General features: G+C 54.4%; 3 protein-coding genes across 4 annotated transcripts; 2 read left to right on the top strand and 1 right to left on the bottom strand.

The window, feature by feature from the left end:
• Positions 1-26: 26 nt before the first annotated feature.
• Positions 27-6,887, top strand: COQ9 (coenzyme Q9). 2 transcript variants are annotated; one of them, XM_052685966.1, is made up of 9 exons: positions 27-151; positions 1,060-1,231; positions 1,762-1,897; positions 2,236-2,378; positions 2,610-2,694; positions 3,841-3,945; positions 5,646-5,801; positions 6,174-6,227; positions 6,763-6,887. In XM_052685966.1, exons 1-9 carry the CDS (start codon positions 88-90, stop codon positions 6,796-6,798), a joined length of 951 nt encoding a protein of 316 aa, XP_052541926.1. In that variant the 5' UTR covers positions 27-87; the 3' UTR covers positions 6,799-6,887. The 2 variants fall into 2 exon arrangements, with proteins under 2 accessions (XP_052541926.1, XP_052541925.1); XM_052685965.1 differs by lacking the exon at positions 6,763-6,887 and having other exon boundaries at positions 6,174-6,384.
• A 93-nt stretch (positions 6,888-6,980) lies between these two features.
• Positions 6,981-14,402, top strand: POLR2C (RNA polymerase II subunit C). The gene is made up of 9 exons (XM_052686151.1): positions 6,981-7,100; positions 7,283-7,332; positions 7,943-8,011; positions 8,127-8,179; positions 8,303-8,431; positions 9,440-9,491; positions 9,955-10,123; positions 13,150-13,224; positions 13,914-14,402. Exons 1-9 carry the CDS (start codon positions 7,015-7,017, stop codon positions 14,056-14,058), a joined length of 828 nt encoding a protein of 275 aa, XP_052542111.1. The 5' UTR covers positions 6,981-7,014; the 3' UTR covers positions 14,059-14,402.
• Positions 14,403-15,158: 756 nt separating this feature from the next.
• Positions 15,159-19,498, bottom strand: DOK4 (docking protein 4). The gene is made up of 8 exons (XM_052686149.1): positions 18,814-19,498; positions 17,912-18,019; positions 17,716-17,830; positions 17,523-17,642; positions 17,214-17,403; positions 16,659-16,797; positions 16,447-16,570; positions 15,159-16,375 (listed from the first exon to the last, which is right to left on the bottom strand). Exons 1-8 carry the CDS (start codon positions 18,877-18,879, stop codon positions 16,251-16,253), a joined length of 987 nt encoding a protein of 328 aa, XP_052542109.1. The 5' UTR covers positions 18,880-19,498; the 3' UTR covers positions 15,159-16,250.
• Between the last annotated feature and the right edge of the window lie 910 nt (positions 19,499-20,408).

Raw genomic sequence — 20,408 nt, 5'->3', positions numbered from 1 at the left:
ACCTCTACCCGCTCGCCCGGCGCCCCCGTCCCGCTCTGACGTCATCACGCACCGCCCCTTGCGTCACCGCCGCTGCCCGCTTCCAAGATGGCGGCGGCGGCGGCAAGCGGCTTGCGGCGTGCGGGCTGGCGGCTGTGGCGGGGCCGCGCGGGTGAGGGAGCGCGCGGAGCGCGACGGGTGAAGGGGGCGCGTGCCCGCGTGGGGCCGCGAGCGTGGCCGTGCGTGGGGCGGGGCCGGGGCGGGGCAAGGTGAGGTGAAGGGCAGCGGAGCGGTGCCGCGAGGGGGCGCTGTGGAGCTGCGGGGTCTCCCGGTGTTTGTCGCAGGGCCTGCGCGTCGCTGCGTGGGTGTGAGGGGATGCGGCGGGGAGAGCGAGTGCCGCCTTCGTGTGCGTGAGGGGAGTTAGGAGCGGGACAGGGAGCGACTCCGTCAGAAGAGGCCAGCAGGGACAGGGAGGCGATCGTCCCCCTCTGCTCTGCTCTTGTGAGGCCCCATCTGCAGTACTGAGTCCAGATCTGGAGCCCCCAGGGCAAACAAGACAGAGAGCTGTTGGAGAGGGCCCAGAGGAGGGCACAAAGGTGACTGGACAGGGGGCTGGAGCACCTCCCCTATGAGGGCAGGCTGAGGGAGCTGGGTTTATTCAACCTGGAGAAAAGAAGGCTGCAGGGTGACCTCGTTGCAACCTTCAGTACCTAAAGGGAGCCTATAGACAGGAGGGAAGGCAACTCTTTGGCAGGGCAGATAGCAGCAGGACAAGGGGGAATGGCTTTAAATTAACAGAGGGGAGGTTTAGGTCAGATGTCAGGACACCGTGCTTTACTCAGAGGGCAATGAGGAGCTGGAACAGCTGCCCAGAGCTGTGGGTGCCCCATCCATCCCTGGAGGTGTTCAAGGCCAACCTGGATCGGGCCGTGGGCAGCCTGAGCTGGGGCGAGCAACCAGCTTACAGAACATGTTGGAACTGGATGATCTTTTAGATCCATTCCAATCTAAGCCATTCTGTGATTTTATGATTTTACCTTGTGTTGGAGGGACACGTCCCAGCCCTGATTTCCCTTTCAGGACTCAGGTGCCAGCTGTATGCACCCCAGCGAGGCCTCCATGCCTCGGCTGCTCTGAGAAGAGCCTCAGAGGAGCAGAGGAAGGACCCACCATCACCGTCCTCACAGCAGCAGTTTGACCCACAACAGGCAGATCCCCACCCGGAGCAGGAGGAGTGCAGTCCGCAGCACAGGTATCTCAGCTGCTCTCTGTAGTGCTGCTCAGAGCTCTGTGTGTCTCTCTGTAGTGCTGCCTGTAGGGTTAACGTGGCCTTGGCCTCGAGAAGCTGTGGCGGTGCCAGCGCCACCATCCATCAAGGACCTGGGATGGGACTTGCATTCATGGGGGAGCACCAGCCCTCACTGCTGGATTTCTTTGTAAATCTGCAGTTGTGGTGTGTATATGTGTGTAACCAAAGGCCCCGCTGCAAAAACCTAGAGTTAGTTTAGTCGTTTTTAGTTTTGTTTATTTTTTAAGAAGTGTGTTATCTGAGGCCAGCTGGTCTCCACGTCACCATCTGGATTGAGCTTTCTCTTATTTCCCTCTCCTCTCATGGTGAAGGGCCATTAGGAATCCCTTTTGTGGGAAGGATTTTACAGGAGGAGGTGAGATGTCTGCTATGAGCAGACCTTGGGACGTGTCCACACACAACGAGCAGCTGGCAGAGCCCAGGTTGCTGTGCGTGTGGTGATGTTCCCTCACTGTACCAATGCCTTCTCATAGTTACACTGGCCAGGGCGGCCAGGAGTCAGAGGACAGTGAGAGCGAGGAGCAGCTGCAGCATCGAATCCTCACAGCAGCGCTGGAGTTTGTGCCTGAACATGGCTGGACAGCTGAAGCCATTGCAGAGGGAGCCAAGGTATGTGGGAGAGAAGCAAAGAACCAGATGGAACTGAAGTTCAAATACAGCCAGGCCTGCATGCTTCCCCCACATACGCTTGGGCCGTGTACCCCGGTCAGCAGATGGTACTGGGCAGGAACGAATCCCAACTAATGCAGGGTAACACTGTCAGAATTACACTCAGGCACAACACAGTGATCCCAAAGAGAGAAAAATACATACAGAAAGAACTTTTTTAATGCAGTATTGTTTTGTTTTAAATCGTATAGCATCACGTGCAGAATAAATACAACGTACTTCCTGGCTGGATCTTGTTTAGTGTGACCTGGTCTGTGCTTCTCCCCTTCTCCCTGCAGACCCTTGATCTCTCTGCTGCTGCTGCAGGGATGTTTCAGAGCGACGGCAGTGAGCTGATCCTGCACTTTGTGTCTCAGTGCAACTCCAAGCTGTCCGACCTGCTGGAGGAGGAACAAAAACTAGTGCAGCTGGGCAAGGCAGAGTGAGTATTGGGTATAAAGACACATCTTCCTTGGCAGGCACTAGCCATCCCAGACACACTGGATACTTTTAAGTAAAGAATGTAAAGAATTTACCCAAACCATACCAGCTTCCCAGATGGAGAGTTAGTACAGGCATAGAGGATACGTAATACTTGGCATCTCTGTCACCGAGGTGGGAAAACGATTGATCTCTCAAGTTGATAATTGTTTATCTTGGATGTGCTTTGTAGGAAGAAGCCTATGGAGCAATTCCTGAGAGATGCTGTGGAAGCCAGGCTGAGGATGGTGATTCCATATATTGAGAAATGGCCACAGGTACAAAACGAATATAAGGATTGCGTGTGTGTGCGCGTTTAAAACGCCCTGTGGCCTTCAACATGGTCTCCACCAGAATAGGTCAAGGTTGTAAGTGAAACCCTGGCTGGTTTCAAATGATTCACAGCCTTCAAGAGGACAGCAGCCCTGGAGGAAGGCAGTCTCTTTAGAACAACTATTTCTTGCCTTTCCAGAAAGGCAAACCTCTCCGTTTTTCACTCCACCCATCTGGGATCCCCAGGGAATAACACTTGGGTGTCTGCTCAGCTGTATTTACAGTGTCATTGCAGTGTCAGGCTCCCTGCAGCACTGTTCTAGCAGCACTGGGATCATCTGATGATTGTAAATGCAGAATTACTGCTTTGTTGCAAGAAACTGCCTGCTTACTATTGCAGGTGACAAACCCTTGACAACCCGAGGATAGCTCTGTGTACTGGGAAGCCTCTATGCTCCAAAATTCTTATGGAAGTTTTGAGTTATTCTTTGCAACATCAGAAAGGAGTTGCAGCCACAGTAACAAAGTTCCCAATCTTGGGCTGCAAAGGTCACTGCAAAGTTAGCCTTTCTTGTCCAGCGTCACTGCTGGCCTCTGGGTGGCTGAACCCAGCTCTCCTTGCAGAGAGAGAAGATAGGATTCATGTTTTTTGTTACAGATTAGCATAGCTTGTCTGGTGAAGGATGTGGGTGGTTTGAAACTCTCCGGGCGTTGTTAGTATTTTCAAAGGCTGCAGGAGCTCAGGAGGGCCATTATGGCTGTCTGTTCTGCCTTTCATAGCTGCTTTGAGTTCAAAGTCAAATTCAGAGAAATGAGGTTTGCCTCCCTTCCCGCAGGGACGCAGCACAGGGGTGAGTCATCTTGGCCTGTGCTGTTTCTGTGCCTGGAGAGGCAGCTCAGGGAGCCAACACAGGAGCACTGGTGTCATGAGCACGGCTGAGTCATGAGCTGAGCTGCTGCACTGTGTGCTCTGTGCAAGTCTTGCTGCTTGGAAAGGCCAGTGCCAGTGAATAGAGCTTGGAGGTCTCACTGGGAGCTGGAGGCCAGCCAGCAGCAACAAGAAAAGATAACAGCAAAGAAACATTGATCTGTTTTCACACAGCGCCCTCCTCTCTTTGACTCTTCCATTAATCTGCCTATTTCTTTCTCAGGCTGTCAGCGTCCTCTTGCTCCCACATAACATCCCTTCGAGCCTCAACCTCCTCACCAGCATGATTGATGATATATGGCACCATGCTGGAGACCAGTCCACAGATGTAAGTCCTTGCACCTTGCAGAGAGGCTCCTTCTGCCCATCTGCGCCTCAGGAAAATGATGAGTAGAAACAGGCATTGAGCTGGGTCTCTCTTGATACAATCCATTTTTTGAATGAAGGAGATGCTTTCCAAAGCCCCCAAAGGTCTTCAGAAGCTGTACTATAGCTTCCAACAAGACACAGAAGCCAGCATGGCAAATTATTTCCAATGGGAGTTGTGCAAATTAAAAGGAGCTGCTTTCAATTAATCAGCATTCTTTTTGGGGGAGACAGACAAAATTGTTGAGATTTTGAGACTAAGAAGTCGATCCAATTCAGTTAGCAAGCAGTTGCCTCTTCCAGCAACAGCAGCATTCACAGATTTAACTTGAAAACTTTAAAGAATCTACCTAAAAATACGAGTAGCTTATTAAAGCTTTCATCTCTCTGGCAGGGAATAAAAGGAAATTATAACCTTAGTTAAAACAATTAATACATTATTTTAATTCATATAGATGTAGGGAAAAGCTGCATGAACCATTTAACAAACTACTTTAATAAACTTCTTTTATCTGAGTATGAAAGAGAAGTTACTGCAGTGGAAAATAAATAGAGGGCAAAAAAATTAAAGGAATAATCTAGAAAAAGAAAACCTGAAAGACTGTGATTGCATCAGGAACTGCAAGTCCCTTATGGCTTATGAAGGTCAAACAGACTCAGAGCTTCCTCACTGAAGTGCTTTTGTGGGATGCTGTACAAGGAGCAGGAGTTTGGTCTCAGATGCATCGGAGATCCGTCTGCAAACGGTGACCACTCACATCGCCTTGTCCCAGTTTGTGAGGTGATGCAGACAGCACAGCTTTCCATCTGACTGTCTTCAGAATTAAATTAGTGTTTCCATTCTCCCGTTGCACTGTAATCATGAATGGAACAGCCAGTATTTTTTTCTAGGCACTTGCACATTTTAATCACCGTAACGAAGGAAGCAGCGAATGAAGCTGAAGACCTGTTTTTAAACATACACATTTTGGCTGTTAGTGAATCCAGAGCAACTGGAAAAGCTGAAGAGTTGGAGGTAGCTGTGCATTTTTGCACTGTGTAACCTGTTGGTGTAATACATCCTACAGCACTGCTGCCAGCAGTGTATGACACATCCAGTGACAGAGCAGGCAATACTGCTATTCCAGCGATAGCATTCAGGAAAGGTGCATCTCTGTGATCCCTTGCACAGTTCTGTCATCACTTTGTCCCCTTTCTACACTTTTGTACCTTGTGCAAACTGCACTTGGAGTTCAGTTCTAAACACAGCCGTCAGATGTGGAATCTGAGCGTTGCATCTCCTGCTAGCAGCCTTTAAGGCAAAGCTCAACCCTCGCACAACGCAGCCAACCAGCTGGGTACGTTTGCTGTAGGTGCATGCTTGCAACTAGAAGCAGGCAGTTCTGTGGTTTTACAGCCAGTACTCACAATCTCTGCCTGCTGCCACAGGAGCAGCTGTGCTGTCAGATGTCCGTGCTGGCTGGCAGCCCATTGCGTCACAGAGGCGAGCTGCAGTTTGTCAGGAAGGAATGCGTTGTCCGAGGGCTGTTTACTGAGCAGTTTCTCTGACCAGAGGCAGTTGCTAACGATGAGGAGACGGCGTGTTGTTTTCCCTTGTGGTTCTGCAGGGCCGCTTTGTGCCCCGTGCTCAGCTCATCTCTCTCTCCATCCGTGCCCTTGCAGTTTAACTGGTACACTCGTCGGGCCGTGCTCACTGGCATCTACAACACCACAGAACTGGTGATGATGCAGGATACGTCCCCTGACTTCGAAGACACGTGGCGTTTCCTGGAAAACAGAGTAGCTGATGCCATGAACATGAGCAGTGCAGCTCAGCAGGTAACACTGTGGGCCAGGCACACACAGCATCCCTCATGTACCAGCGTGTGTGCAGACAAGGCTGGCTGTTCCATCTCACGCTTGCTGAAAGACCCCTGGTGTACTGGGGGCTGGCAGCTCTGCATCAGTCATTGCTTATGTATGCTGCAGTAAAATAAGATGTAGGAGCCCCTCTTTGACTGATGTGATGATTAGGAGCTGTGTGCTGCTCCCAGGAAATCCCTTCCTTGTTTCTTATCTTCGAGTAGCCTTCATCTGCAGCACTTGGCTTATATCAGCATCTTCCTGTAGCAAATGCATGTTTGGTGGCATCTTTGTGTTTGGGTACCCACAGTGTAACTGCAGAGGAAAGCTAATTCTCCTGTCTCCTAGGTACAGTCAACTGGCAAAGCACTTGCCCAGGGTCTGATGGGAGCTGCAGTGACTGTAAGTAATGCTGAAGTCAGCGAGGCCATGAGGGCAGAATCTTTATGCTCCCTTCCACACTTAACACTAGCTTGTTTTCCCTCTTGAATCTAAATGACAGCATAAAGGAGAGTTGTTCTTTGTAGCTTAAATGCTCATGAAGATGATTTTCTTGTTAGTTTGGGCCCAGATTGCTTTTCTGTGCTGAGAAGAGTTGTAATACAGCATAAAACGAAGTCCAAAGCTGCAGGATGAGCTCATGATTAACAACATGAGAAAGCCAAACTGCCTGTTGCATAAACTAGACCTGGTTTTCACTATTTGCAGCAGCTCCCAAGCATTTCTGCCTCCACCTGCAGTTACGGTTGGAGCGTGGGAGCATTTCCCAGCACAGACACAGGGATTGGGCGGTGCCATGGAGCCAGTGTCTCCACGAGCAGTACGAGCCCCTTCTAACTCGGATTCTACACCACTGCGGGGCCCATTGCGCGTTACCTGCAAAGTGCTGCACTCCCTCCACTGCCTGGGTCTGACAGTGCCCCATCTGCTCCCACAGATCACCAACCTGACGGGGCTGAACCAGCGCCGCTGAGGACGGAGCCCCGCGTTCCGAAGCCGCACCGGAGCGAGGATGGAGCGTCCTTTCCCCGCAGCACCAATAAAGCCCCGCACTCTCACCTCCGCACGCCTCTGTTCTGCTTCTCCCGCGGCGGGCTGGGTGGGTCGGGTCCTCCGAGCCGGCAGGGGGCGCGCGAGGGCGGCGGGAGGGGGGCGGCGGCGGCCTAGCAGAGCGCCATCGGGGGCGGCCATGCCGTACGCCAACCAGCCCACGGTGCGCATCACCGAGCTGACGGACGAGAACGTCAAATTCATCATCGAGAACACCGACCTGGCGTGAGCGGCGCCCCGGGTGGCCCGTCCCGAAGCCGGCTGAGGGGAGGGGGCGCAGCGGGAGGGCCTCGGTGGGCGGCGGGGAGGGCCTAGGCCTGGGCAGGCCGCGGGCGGGGCTGCGGGGCGGGCGGCGGGAGCGGCGTTGGCCCGCGGTTCTGCGCGCTGAACGGAGGTGTTTCTTGCAGCGTGGCCAACTCCATCCGGAGGGTGTTCATAGCGGAGGTGCCCATTATAGGTACTGGTTTCTTTGCTGTTTTGTCTGGCGGTCGTCACGGCTCCTTTTGCCTTCACCCGGAAAGTTGTGTGTGCCCACATCAACCACTCAGCTGTCAGAGAGCGGCTTAGGTTGGAGGGAGTCTTAAAGCTCATCGAGCACCAATCCCTGCTGTGTGCTGGGTGCCCTCTATCCCACTGGAATCACAGAATCACCAAGGTTGGAAAAGACCAACAAAATGATTTAGGCCAACCATCCACTTGTCACCAGTAGTACTCACTAAACCGTGTCCCTCAACACAAAATCCAACACCTTGAGCACCTCCAGGGTCGGTGACTCCACCACCTCCCTGGGCAGCCCATTCCAGTGCCTGGCCACTCTTTCAGACAAGTAGTATTTCCTAACATAGTAGTATTTCCTAATGTAAGGCTGCCTAGGATCCCCTTCAGTCTGGCCTTGAATGCCTCCTCCAGGGATGAGGCATCCACAACCTCTCTGGGCAGCTATACCAGGGCCTCAATGCCTTCTGAGTAAAGGGTTTCTTATATCTTACCTAGATCTACCCTCTGTTAGATTAGAGCTATTCTCCCTTGTCTAGCTTGTTCTCAGCTCATTTTGTTCTTCCTTGCAGCTATTGACTGGGTCCAGATAGATGCCAACTCCTCAGTGCTCCATGATGAATTCATTGCCCACAGACTGGGTGAGTGCTGGGCACAACTTGTCTCAGGCTGTTGCAACACCTTTATCACAAGGCTGCTGTTCCTCTGCATTCCCCTCATCTCACCCAGCCGTGTCTCACTGCCCTCTTTCCACAGGTCTCATCCCACTCACCAGCGACGACATTGTGGATAAGATGCAGTATTCCAGGGTGAGTAAAGCAAAACGTCTCGGGTGCTTGTTTTGGTGGTGGGTGCTCGATCTGTCAAGAAACCCCATAAATTCTTGCTGAGAGCACTTTGACATAAAGCATTTTGACCTGTGTCTGTTCCAGGACTGCACATGTGATGAATTCTGTCCAGAGTGCTCTGTGGAGTTCACCCTTGATGTCCGCTGCAACGAGGACCAGACGCGGCACGTCACATCCCGTGACCTCATCTCCAACAACCCCCGTGTCATTCCGGTGTGTGCAACCTCTGCCTGTCAGCACGTCCCCTCTCTGCATTCCCACTGAGGCTGGGGTGGCTAACGTGTGGGGTATGGACAAAAGAAGGCTTTCAGGAACATTTCATACTGCCTGAAATCCTCACTTAGAATATCATGGGAGCACAAAGCAGGAATATTTGCAGAAAGAGTGGTGTGCCATTGTCCTTTTTGCTGTCTCATTCTTCACTTGCTGTCTGATGACATCTAAGCCAGTGTGGCCTTGTTAAAGCCTTACCGTGCACCCTCATCTCATGGGTGAGGCAGCCTATTCGTCTTGCCTTGAACACCAGGAGCAGGTGCACTTGTGTCCTCCTGTTGGGCTGCTGCATCCTTCTGCACGCTTGCTGCCAGAGCTCTGGCAAGGTCAGCCCCTTCAAATGCTTGGCAGGAGCCCAGAGGCCCCCAGCTTTCTGAGTCTTGGCTCTCAGCATGGCAAGGTGTGAGGAGCCCGGGCCAGAGCAGTGCTGCCAAATGGCTCTTGCCCAGTCACCTTGGGGAGGGTTGGCAAAGCTAAAGCAGAGCAGATGCAAAGGGGCTTCATGGAGAATATTTGAAAAAGCTGTCAGCTGGAAGGGCCCTGCTCTAATCCTGCATCCAGAGGTCACCGCAGCCTGGGGGCTGCTTCTGGTGGTGAAGATGGTTCCAGAGTGCCTAATTAAAGCAATAGATACAGCTTGCTGTCTCTTGCTTCAGCTGTGCATCATCTTCCAGCAGTGTCATGGGCGACTGAACTGTTGCAGAACCAAGCAGCTGCACTAGGCACAGGCTGTGACCCTCTTTACCCTGTGGGAGACAGCAGTCTGGTGGAGCAGAATGTCACAAACTGAGTTGCAGCTGTCTAAATTGCCCTGATTTCCATTAAATAGGGTGGGCTGTGTTTGTTGCTGTAAGTCACTCTGCAGTGGCTCTCCGCAGGCATTTTGTAGGTAATGCTGTCCGTGAGGTTGGCATTTTCATTTGTTTCCTTGCTTTTGTTGTCCTGCAGGTAACATCTCGGAGCAGAGACAACGACCCCAATGACTACGTGGAGCAGGATGGTGAGTTGCATTCAGCAGAGAGTCAGAGCTGCTGAAGGAAATGAGTTTTCCTCTCAGTCTCTCTGAACCCCATCCTTTGTTTACTAGTTGTGTAAACCTGGAACTGACATCTAAAACTGTCACCAGCGTCAGCAGGGTTAGCATTTTGTGTTAGTAAACAAACAAGTGTCCTGTGTCAGAGAGCACTGCTCTCTTCAGTTTTGAGAACGTAGAAAACAAAAATGCTAAGTGCTGCAGCATGTATTTTGGGGCCTAAGCTGTGCTTTTGGGTATGCCTGCAACTTTTATACTTTGCAGGATGTTCCTTAGCTACTCTGGGGACATAGGGAGCCCCTCTAAGAATCCGAGCAAGGCCCAGCTTCTGGTGACACGGTCCTGGGCACTAATCATTCCTGCTTTTTCCCTGTGCCATCCTGCACGCTCATTTCTTCTCATCAGCCTTCTCACACTGGCTTTTCTGTAGACATCCTGATTGTGAAGCTGCGGAAGGGCCAGGAGCTGAAGCTGAGAGCCTATGCCAAGAAGGGCTTCGGCAAGGAGCACGCCAAGTGGAACCCCACAGCAGGGGTGGCCTTTGAGTACGACCCAGACAACGCGCTGAGGCACACGGTGTACCCAAAGCCAGAGGAGTGGTACGTCATGGCTGGCTAAAGCACATGGCCAGGCTGGCCCTGTCTGGGGTGTGAGATGCAGCCTGAAGGCCAACCTGCAATATCCAGTGCGATCGCAGCCGTAGAGCTTCAGTCTGACACTCGAGGGCTGCTGAACCTAATTGCTGGGGTGTCTCTGTAATCTTTGTTTCACTGCTGTTGGCCCCCTGGGATAAACGAAGGCTGCATCAGTCAGGAAGGATTTGGGAAGATTTCCCAGGTGACACTTAGTTTCCCCACCTCCTGAAGAGCTCCTACACAACAGTCAGATGCTTTGTGCAGGGAGAATGAAGAGCACCTGAGTAACAGATAAACCAGCCACGTAAAGCTGATCCAACCACCCACTTGCATTAGAACCTGTGCCACAAGAAAAGCACGTGAAGTATTAGTAATTGGCAGTTACTGGGTCTGTTACTTGCCAACACAGATGAACTATTTGGAGAGACCAAGAATAGTGACAACCTGGGCTGTGCTAATTGCGCCCTTGTGGATTTTATGATCTCAAGCAGAGAGTACAGTCAGGACCCTTAATTTTAGGAGAGCAAATTCTCAGTTTTGTAAAATATTAATGGGTGGAACCCCCTGAGGAATTGTCCTTTAGGATAAAGGAGCAGAAGAGAGGTGGCAGCTGTTCAGAGATGTTTTTGTTAGGACATAAATTCCCATTTATAAGAGGTCAGGCAAGGAAGGCAGGAGACCAGTGTGGCCGACCTCCTGGTCAAAGGAAGGAGCTACATAGGCAGGGGAACCAGGGCCACGTATCCTGGGAAGAAAATAGAGATGCTGCACAGGTGTATAGAGATGGGTGTAACAGCAAAGAGACCAACACAATAGGAGGACATTAGAAAGGAAAGAAGGGAAGTGCTCACCTGTCTCTGAAGATCTAGACTCACAGTAAAAGCTCCACAAAAGAGGAATCTCCAACCAGAGACCCTTCCCCAGTGGCAGCCAGCCCTTAAATGAGGTCTAAGAGAGGTACAGCCAGGCTCCACCCCTTCTTATCACACAGCTGAACTGCATTCACCTGTGCTCCCAGGACTGACCAGGTCCTTTCCCCAGGTGCTCCATTAGTGGTTCAGGAACTCAACAGTTACTGTACAGTTGGGAAAACTAAGGAAGACAGGGACTTGGCTGGATAGCCACATTGAAAGAGTTACAGTCAACACAGTGTCCAAGCAGAAAACGTACAGCTTCAAGGCAAAGGGACTGGGTGGTCTTTAAGGGTTCCTTTGAAGCCAGATCATTTTGTGATTCTGTCATTTTAGCCCAGGGCATAATTTGGGTCACTAAGTGTCACTTTTTCTTGTATAAACTCACATCTTAGTGACCACCCAGCAGACGTGCTGCCATTGAGCACGCTGGAGCTGGCAGCAGAGAGGCACGGGGTGCTTCAGCCGAGGCAGCAGCGAGCAGGAGCTGGAAGGGACAGCAGATGAGCTGCTGTGACTGCAGGGCAGCAGGCAGAGCTGCACAAGGTCGGGAAGACCTCAGTGCAGAAGCAGGATTTGGTGCAGGGACTGCAGAAACCGGGGGGAACAGAAGCTTGAGCGGAGCTGCAGCTGGACAGGAGGCCGTGCAGCAGAAGGGGCTCAGCAGGTTTTCCTCCTGCCCAGGCCCCGCATTGCCAGGCTTGACTCCAAAAGGCCTGTCGCTCTTCCTCACTGTCCGCTTTGAGCCTGCACACTCAAACGCATTGCCTTGTTTATGTTGCCCCTTGCTAAGGCAGCTGTCAGTAAAGGAGCTGCTGGGAGCAGCAGTTAGCCTGTATTCCACACCTCCAGCTGTCTGCCAGGTGTTTTCTGCCAGAGGGACTCTGCCCAGATTCTGAGATCTGCCAGGCCATTTTTACGGGTGCAAGGAACAAACCCCAAAGGAACAAACCCCAAAGCTTGGCTTTGATGGGCTCTGCAGGACGCCTCTGTGGGCTGGTTCGGTCAGTCTGGGTGGGGGTGGGCCAAGCAGGCTGCTGCTCTGCAGTATCTCTGCCACGAGCACATCAGAAGTGTTGGTGTGCCTCTGTCACCGTCACTCTGGGGGCAGAACTGGAGAGTTCTGTAATTGCCAAAGGATTCGTGGCAGGAAAATGGCACCGAAATCTGCTTGATCGTTTGGGTTGGAGGCTGGATGGTTGCGAAGCAGGAACGTCTCTGTGATGTGGAATTTCAAATCAGGGTTTGAAATAATTTTAGGCTTCGTTGTGGTGCCGCAAAAAATTCTCTGGTTTCATGTCTGTAGTGCTGGATGTTAAGAAGTGACAGGTTGAGCCCGCGTCCCTTTGCAGCGAGGCGTTACCAGTCTGGGTGGCCCAGGGCAGTGCTGATGCAGATTCCTTTGTCTGGTGGCAGACTGGGCTGTGTCCTCATGAGCCTGGTGTTTGGTGCAGCAAGCTGGGCGCCTGGAAACAGATCTTGAGAGGTTCTTGACAAAATCTGTGTCAAAGCTTGAAGGACCGAAAGAAATGCTGATTGCTGTTGGATTGCTTTGTGTTCCCTGATGATAATGGATTTCTTTCCAAGTTCATCTTGCCCCTGGTGAAGACAATACAGAGACAAATGCCTCTGCTGTCCAAGGATAGTTATTGTTTTGGTTTTGGTTTTACATACTCGCTGTGTTTTGAGCTGTTGGCAGAGCACTGGAATGCAGCTGGACTCTCAAAGCAGACGTGGTGGAAAGAGATTCAGTCTCTGCCCCGTTTTCAGTAAGAGATGATGTGGCAAGTAACGTGAAGGTCCATAAATGCTTTGTCTTTCCCAGCAGTTTGTTGCAAGTGGAGGCTTTGGTTGGGAAGCACAGTTTTATTGAGGACCACTGATGACAGGACGTGAGGATCAGCCTTTCTTGGCGTCACTGGGTCTGAGGGAGGCCAGCAGGAGAACGTGGTGGGCATGGAATTTCCTATCTTGGCTTCTCAGACTGCTCAAGGCAGAGGAAATAGAAAGGGCTACATTAATTTGAGCTCTTTTCCATGACTTGATCCGACGCTGACCTTCCCTGCTCTCTGATTCTAGGCCCAAGAGTGAATACTCGGAGATCGATGAGGAGGATGCTCAGGCTCCATATGACCCCAATGGGAAGCCTGAGAGGTAAGGGAGCTGGACATGCTGCTGGGAGGTGGGGGATCGAGCTGGGTGCACTGCATTTGCTGTTGGTGTGAGTCAGATATGCTACACCAGAGTTGGCCAGCACAGAGAGCTGCTGCTCCCTAAAAAGCAGAGCAGGAGTTGCAGTTAACTGGTGATGTGCCCAGGCCTGGCAGGTTTTGCCCTCTGGGAGATACTAGGTGACTCTTCTGAGTTCCTGTTACCAGGTAGAGCATTGCAGTCAGGAGGCTTGGAGAGATGGCTTAGGGTGATGTCGGAGACACTGATGTCATCAGCAGTATTATTCACCCGTGTGAGTCTCTCATGCTCTGATTACTGTTGCTACCCTCTCTTCCAGGTGATATGTGCTGCAGGAGCGCCTGCAGCCTGACAGCCAGTCTTAGCTTCCTGGTGTAGCTTTCACATCACGTAGCTGAGAAGAGAAAATCTCACAAGTGCTCTTGTGTCTTGGAGGGTCGTGAGGGCTGCTCTGAGCTCTGTGGGGGTCTGTGGCTGCTTCTGTAGCAGGGCAGCGCTGGCTTGTGCCCAGCTGGGAGCTCAGCAGTGCTGGTGGCTGGGGCTCCCAGCAGATCTCCCTGTGGTGTGTCCTGGTGAGCTACAACTGGGTGCTCTCAGGTTTTGCACCTCTGCACAGAGCACTTGATAACTTCCTCCCCAACTTGTACCCTCAGGTTTTATTACAATGTGGAGTCTTGCGGCTCTCTGCGCCCCGAAACCATCGTTCTCTCTGCATTGTCTGGCCTGAAGAAGAAGTTGAGTGACCTCCAGACTCAGTTGAGCCATGAGATCCAGAGTGACGTGCTCACTATAAACTGAAGTGGCCCTTTGCAGGAGATTGTCCAGGCAGCAGTGATGCAGAAGGTTCTTGCCTCTGCCTGGCAGCACTCTGGGCTGAGGGATTGTTTCCTCATCTCCCTCTGCCTCTCCTGGTGCAGATCTGCTTGTCAGCAACACTTCTCAGAGAAAGCCATGGTGACACATAGGGTAAAGCAGGAACAAAGTCTTTGCTGGGGTAGGGATGGGCTTTGTCTCTGAGCCCAGAGTTTTGGACTGCAGTCACATAGTGTTTGGGATTGGGAAGCGTGTACCTCAGTTACACAACCCCGTCCTGTTTGTATGTCTGTTCCTTAACTGTACTGAATAAAGTCTAAACCCCTGTGTTCAGTCGTCCCTGAAAGCTCACCCGTGCAGGAGGAGATAACACATCATTTAGTTCTCTCCACTAGACATTAACTTAATGAGACCTGCTTCGGAGCGAGCACTGCTCTGTATCTGCCAATTGCTGCTCTTGACCTGCTAAGGTCTGTGATCTACTAAGGATGCCAGAACCCCTGCAGCAGGTAATGCTGTCCCTTAGAGTTCCAGCACTGTGTTTAAAGCAGATGTTCAAGGCTGGGCTGCTAAGAGCCACGTCACATGAGGCAGTGTGGCAGGGAAGGGGGGCCAGGGAGCCTTAGCTGTGTTTAAAGGCTCCTTTGGAGCAGACTCTACCCCTGTGCTGTGTAATCTGTATGTCATGGGGTTTGGGAGAGGCTGTCACTCGTAACCCCAGCTGGTTACAAACAGCTCTGGCTGTGCCTGCAGCATGCAGGGGCTGAGCTGGCTGTGTGCTGAGCCACGGCAGTGGCTGGAGGGCTCCAAGAACTGCCCAATTCCTTCTCCCCTTCCTCAGCACTCAGGATATGGGGTGAGCTCCTCGGTGACTGCTGAGAGAGTGTGAGCAGGACTTGCTGTGCCCCTCTCCCCTCCTCAGCTCTTTCAGGGCTTCCTTTGGAATGTCCTTGCAGGCAGAACAAAGCTTTGAGCCAAACACGCTGCCTGTAGCATGAGGAAATCTCCCCTGCTCAGCATTTTTGGCTCTCTGGCATGCGATACTCCAACTTCCCAAGCGCCTTTGGATGGAACAGACAAACAGGAAGGGTGGATAAGGGTTGTTTATTCATTGAGCAATTCCTTAAAAAAAAAAAAAAAAAAAGAGGAAAAAAAAAAAAAAAAAAAGAAAACCCTAATATTTTTTGGTAATAAATGTGAAATCTTTTCCAAACGAGGCGTGCAGCCAGGAAAAGAGCAGGTTACACCCCTGACCAGAGGGTGGCCAGTGCCCAGGGACCCATATGCACCCGCAGCTCCCCAGCCCCATCCACAAGCTACACAGACCCAACACACAGTATTTACAGGCCACAGACCACAGGTTCCCACATCACAACGCTCCCTGCTCCCAAAGCACAGACCTGGAGCTTTCAGGGAGGAAATAAAACCACCAACCAACCAAACCAGACCGAAAGAAGAAAGAAACACCGAGGGTTGCACTGCAATAAAAAGATAGCCCTTCTAAAGGAGTTCAATAAATAGGAGAACTAGAAAATCAATTGCTTTTCAGTTCAGTCCATTAAGCCCAGCTCCCCTGTGCGAGGTCTTTCACCTGCTCCCACTGCTCCCCGCTGGCTGCTACTGGCCACAGTCAGTGCCTGGGTTGCCCCCGGCACGGTGGTGGCACATGTGTGGGTTGGGGTACAAAGCTCAGCCCCCAGCCCGGCCCGAGGCCTCGGTGCAGAAGGACAACCAGTTTCTCCTGAGACATCCCAATCCTGCAGCGTTCAGAGCTCTTTGCAAAGTGCCACGTGAGCTGGGTGCAGTGCCACGGCCGGGCAGTGCCGTCCTTCCTTCCTACCTGCAGAAAATCAGCCCAACCTCTTCGCCCCCACCTCTTTTCCATCTCCCAGCCCGAGAGCCCGAAGATCTCTGTCAGCATCTCCTCTTTCTGAGGTCTCCTCGGGGGCGATGAACTTTGCGTCCGCGTGAGAAGGAAATATCTGACTGTATAATATGGATAGGCAATATATATTCGAAGTCACTGAGCGCAGCCAGCCGTCACCTCCTGGAGCTTCAGGCCGGGCTGCCGGGCCCGGAGGATGCCCCCATGCCATCTCTGTGCAAACAAGGGCTCTGCGCTTCCCAGGGCCCGGACACCCCTGGAAGGGAAGGAAGGGGCTGCAGAGCACCCCCCATCACGGGGACGAGGTGGGCTCCCTGATCTCAGGTTGGTCGCCGCCGGGGGGCTTTGGCTTCAGCAGGATGAACCTGTCGAGGAGGTCGGTGTCCGAGCCGGCCTGGGCGCCCGCATAGGGCTCACCTGGAGACAAAGCGCAGCGTGGGGATGGCTGAGGGGCTGCGGGATCCCTGCGGGGCCCTGAGGACACTCACCGGCATAGCTGGAGGACTCGGCCATGTTCTGCGAGCCGGTGATGTGGTGCCAGTAGGCGCTGCGGGGCAGCATGGTGGTGGGCGTGCAGGGGTAGGAGAAGGGCTCGCTGCCCTTGTTCAGCAGCTGGGGGTGAGCACGGCACACACGTGAGCCCACCCCGCAGGGCACGAGCTGCCCCAGGCGACCCACCATCCCACGGGCTGTGCCTCACCCTGACGTTCCTCTCCATCTCCAGCAGGACCCGCTTGTGCTGCTCGGCGATGGCCAGCGTTGCGCTGTGCACGCGCTGGTAGATCTGCTCGCCTTCCTGCGTCTGGAAGGTGTAGAGACCCTCTCCTGCATCGCACATCCTATGGGGTCAGAGCAGAGGGGCATTACAGTGGTACCCACAGTAGGGTGGGCCAAGCCTCAGCACAGCCCCCCAGCACCCACGGGTGCTCTTCCCAGCCAGCATCGTCCCGCGGCCGGCCCCGCCGCCCCCTCCCCTCGTGCCGGGCACGGTGAGTCAGCGGAAGCCATAGGGCCGGGATGAAAGGAAAGATCATGTTTCTTCCCCTCTGGAGCTGGTAATTAGCAGGAAAGCTCCTAATATAGCCAGGCCTGGCGGAGCCTAAGCGGCTCCCCCCATGGCTCCTGCAGGGCTGGGTGCGTGGGTGGCCCCGGGAAGGGCCCGGAGCGGCCCTACAGCTATGGGGCACCCTATGGCAGCCCTCAGCCCGGCGTCAGGCCTGGGGGGGGATGCTGGGTGTGCCCGTCTCCATCTCACCGTCCCGCCTCGAAGGTGAAGCGCGTGGCGTCGCGGCCGTAGCGGCGCAGGGAGCAGAGGGGCCAGGAGAGCAGCTTGAGGCGCGGGTTGTGCGTGTCCCAGAGGTAGATGTTTTCGTGGGTGATCTGCAGCTTGCACTCGCCGTACACGTCCAGGTTGGGGCAGGGGAGGAGGAACACGTTGAACCGGTCTGGGAAAAATATAATAATAATAATAATACACTGAAAAAAAAAAAAAAACCAACCAGAAAACCCCAAATCTCAGCACAGCCGCAGCAGGGCTGAGCCCAGTGCCCCACGCCATGCTCACCCGTCTGCTCGCACTGCACGCCGGCCGCCAGCAGGTCGGGCTCCCCCAGGCTGATATCATTGAGACGGGCACCCAAGCACTCCACCGACAGCGCCTTGTACCACTCCTCAGCCTCCAGCTCTGCAAGGCACACAGCGTGGCAAAGCGAGGCCTCATGGCCTGGCATCGCCCAGCCCGCAGCGTCACCCCGTACCCGAATCGCAGGTGAAGGTACGCGCGGAATCGTCGGCGAAGACGATGGCCACCGCCTGCCTCTTGGTCTCCTTGGGCAGCCGCGTGATGCACTTGACGTTGCTGATCTCGGTCACCTGGAGGGGTGGCACGGTGTCACCGGGGCGGTGCTGGGGGGCAGGGTTGATGCATGGCACCCCCCGGCTGCGGCTGCTCACCTTGGGGCAGCCCCGCAGGCACGCTGCCTTCTCATCTGGGTACTTCTCCAGGCGCTGGGGCCCTTTGCTGGAGGATTTGCGGAAGACGAGCCAGCACCGCCGGTAGATCTGCGGGTAGAGATGAACCATGCGTCCCCCTCCCCTGCAGAATAGCTCTTTCCCCACCAACCCTATGGGATTTCCACGCCTGGGAGTAGAGGAACCTCAGGTACGCGTGGTGCTTGCCATCTCTGGTTTCCCCATCCCCAGGTCAGGGATGCCCACGGGGTCCATTGGTCCCCTTCTACCATCCTGGGAACAGGAGAGGACACTGGGGTCCGGGCAGCCCCGGTGTCCCTGCATACAGCCCCCTGAAGGCCCCGCCTCGCAGACCTCACACAGCTCCATCCCGCTGTCTGCCCCCATCCCATCCCCATCCCCTAAACCCGGAAGGGGTGATGAGACCACTGTGTCCCCCTCCCATCCTCCCCCTACCCCACACTCGTTCTTTGTTCTCCCTAATTAGCGTGAAATTACCCAGCATGCTCCGAGCAATGGAGGTGGGTGGGGGGCTGGCCCCGCTCCCCCTTCCATAAGAGCTGTAACCCCCCATTTTGCAGCTGCTGTGGGGCATCCCCCCCCCCCCCAGCGCTGCTAGGAGCAAAGGGAAACCGAGGCACGGCACTCAGCGGGATGGCTCGGCAAGCAACAAGTGTCCCCTCCCCCTCCTGCCCCCTCCTCCCCAATCTACACGCAGACCCAAAATAACGCCTTTTTTTTTTTTTTTACCCCAAACGCCAGGGACGCCGAATGCCGTGAGCGGCAACGTGGATGGATCCCTGGCCACGTCGGCTCTCACGGCATTTGGAGCCCACGGAGCATCCCTTCCCCCCTCCCCCCCCTCACGGCCCCCACTCACTCACCCCCAGCTTTCTGCTCTTCATCCTCACGTAGCCTTGCTTGATGATGTCGTTAAAATTCGTAGCCATGGCGGAGCCCGGCCCCCCCTTCTCCTTCCTCTTCCTCCCTCCTTCACCTGAGCTCCCGTTTCACCGCCGCCTCCGCCCCGGCTTTGTCTCAGCGGCGTTCCCCATCGTCTCCCCACTGCCACGGGTTCCCTTCTTGGGAAAGAGAAACGACAGATAGACGGGAGACGGTGACATCTTCCTCCGTCTCTCCTCCTCCTCCTCCTCCTCCTCCTCCCTTCCCTCCGCTGCTGCCTGAACCATCGCAGTGGAACAGTCCGACGTTAACCCCTGCACTTCCTCTCCTTCCTCCCGGGCAGCGGAGAAGCTGCGACCAACCACAGTGCCATCAGTAGGGTTCAGAGTTATTACCCCAACCCCTCCGAGGTGGGCACGGGGCCAAAGCGGAGCCATTCACTGCCACACAGCCCCATTCACTGCCGCACGGCCCCATTCACAAGCACTGATCAGCTCAGCTCCACCTTTGGTGGCAGTGCTGTGCCAGCCTTCATCTCTCCTCCTCCTCCTTCACCCAGGCAGGGCAGCAGCCCTGATACCCCCGGTCCACAGCATCAATAGGGCTCTCATACCCATATCTGCCAAAAGGGACACACGATCCCACACCTGGCTCCCTGCCCCAGCCTTGCACCCCATACCCGAGCCCCATATTTGAGTCCCAGCCCTCAGCCTTATACCTGAGCCCCAGCCATAGCCCTGAACTCCATACCGGAGCCTCATACCCGAATCCCAGCCCTCAACCTCAGCCCTCAGCCTCAGCCCTGAGCCCCAGCCTCAGCCGTGAGCCTCATGCCCAAACCCCATCTTCAGCCACATCCCCACACCCCTGCAGCACCCCGAGCTCTACTCCCTGTCAGAGCCTCTCACATCACATCCCGGAGCCTCAGTGGTAAATAATGAGTGCAATTCAAAGGGAGATGAATAACCAACGGCATTACTCAGAAGCCAAACACCGTTGGCAAAGGCAGAAAAGGTGCCAGGTTGCACCCAGCTCTCCTACAGCCACAGCCTATGGAGCAGGGACACCTTCACCAGTGGGACCAATGTCCCCAGGCCACGTCTCCAGTGCCACCACCATCACCGTGGGATAGTATGGGGATGGGATGGGACAGAATGGGCTCAGCTCTGCCTCTGTCCCAGCAGTGGGAAGGGGAGGGCAATGCCCTGACCCCACACTGTGGTCACACATAAGGTCTCCATTGCTCAGCTCTCACTGAGCCCTGAGTGAGTCCAGGGTTGAGGCAGGGAGAGAGAGATGAGGGAGGCTGGAGGGCATCTGGGGAAGGGGTGCACGTGGTGAACGCGGGGCCGAGGGGATGCCGGCCACCACCCCCATCCAGGGATGGAAAAGCCCCCGAGGGCAACAGTAACCTAGGAAACAGGCAAGGGATGCTCGGCTGTCGGGCTCCACACTGCATCCTCAGAGCCCCCCCCCCTCAGTTTCCGTCACCCCCGCAGCCCCCCGACACGTGTCAGCCCCCACAACCCCAGCCTTACCCGACTCCACCGCTGCAGGCTGCGGCCCCGGCGTCGGG

Source organism: Tympanuchus pallidicinctus, unplaced genomic scaffold (assembly GCF_026119805.1).
Source record: "Tympanuchus pallidicinctus isolate F22 unplaced genomic scaffold, pur_lepc_1.0 scaffold22, whole genome shotgun sequence".
NCBI classification, from domain to species: domain Eukaryota; kingdom Metazoa; phylum Chordata; class Aves; order Galliformes; family Phasianidae; genus Tympanuchus; species Tympanuchus pallidicinctus.
The sequence above is the reverse complement of the archived record's forward strand: the minus strand, read 5'-3'. Positions and strand labels throughout refer to the sequence as shown.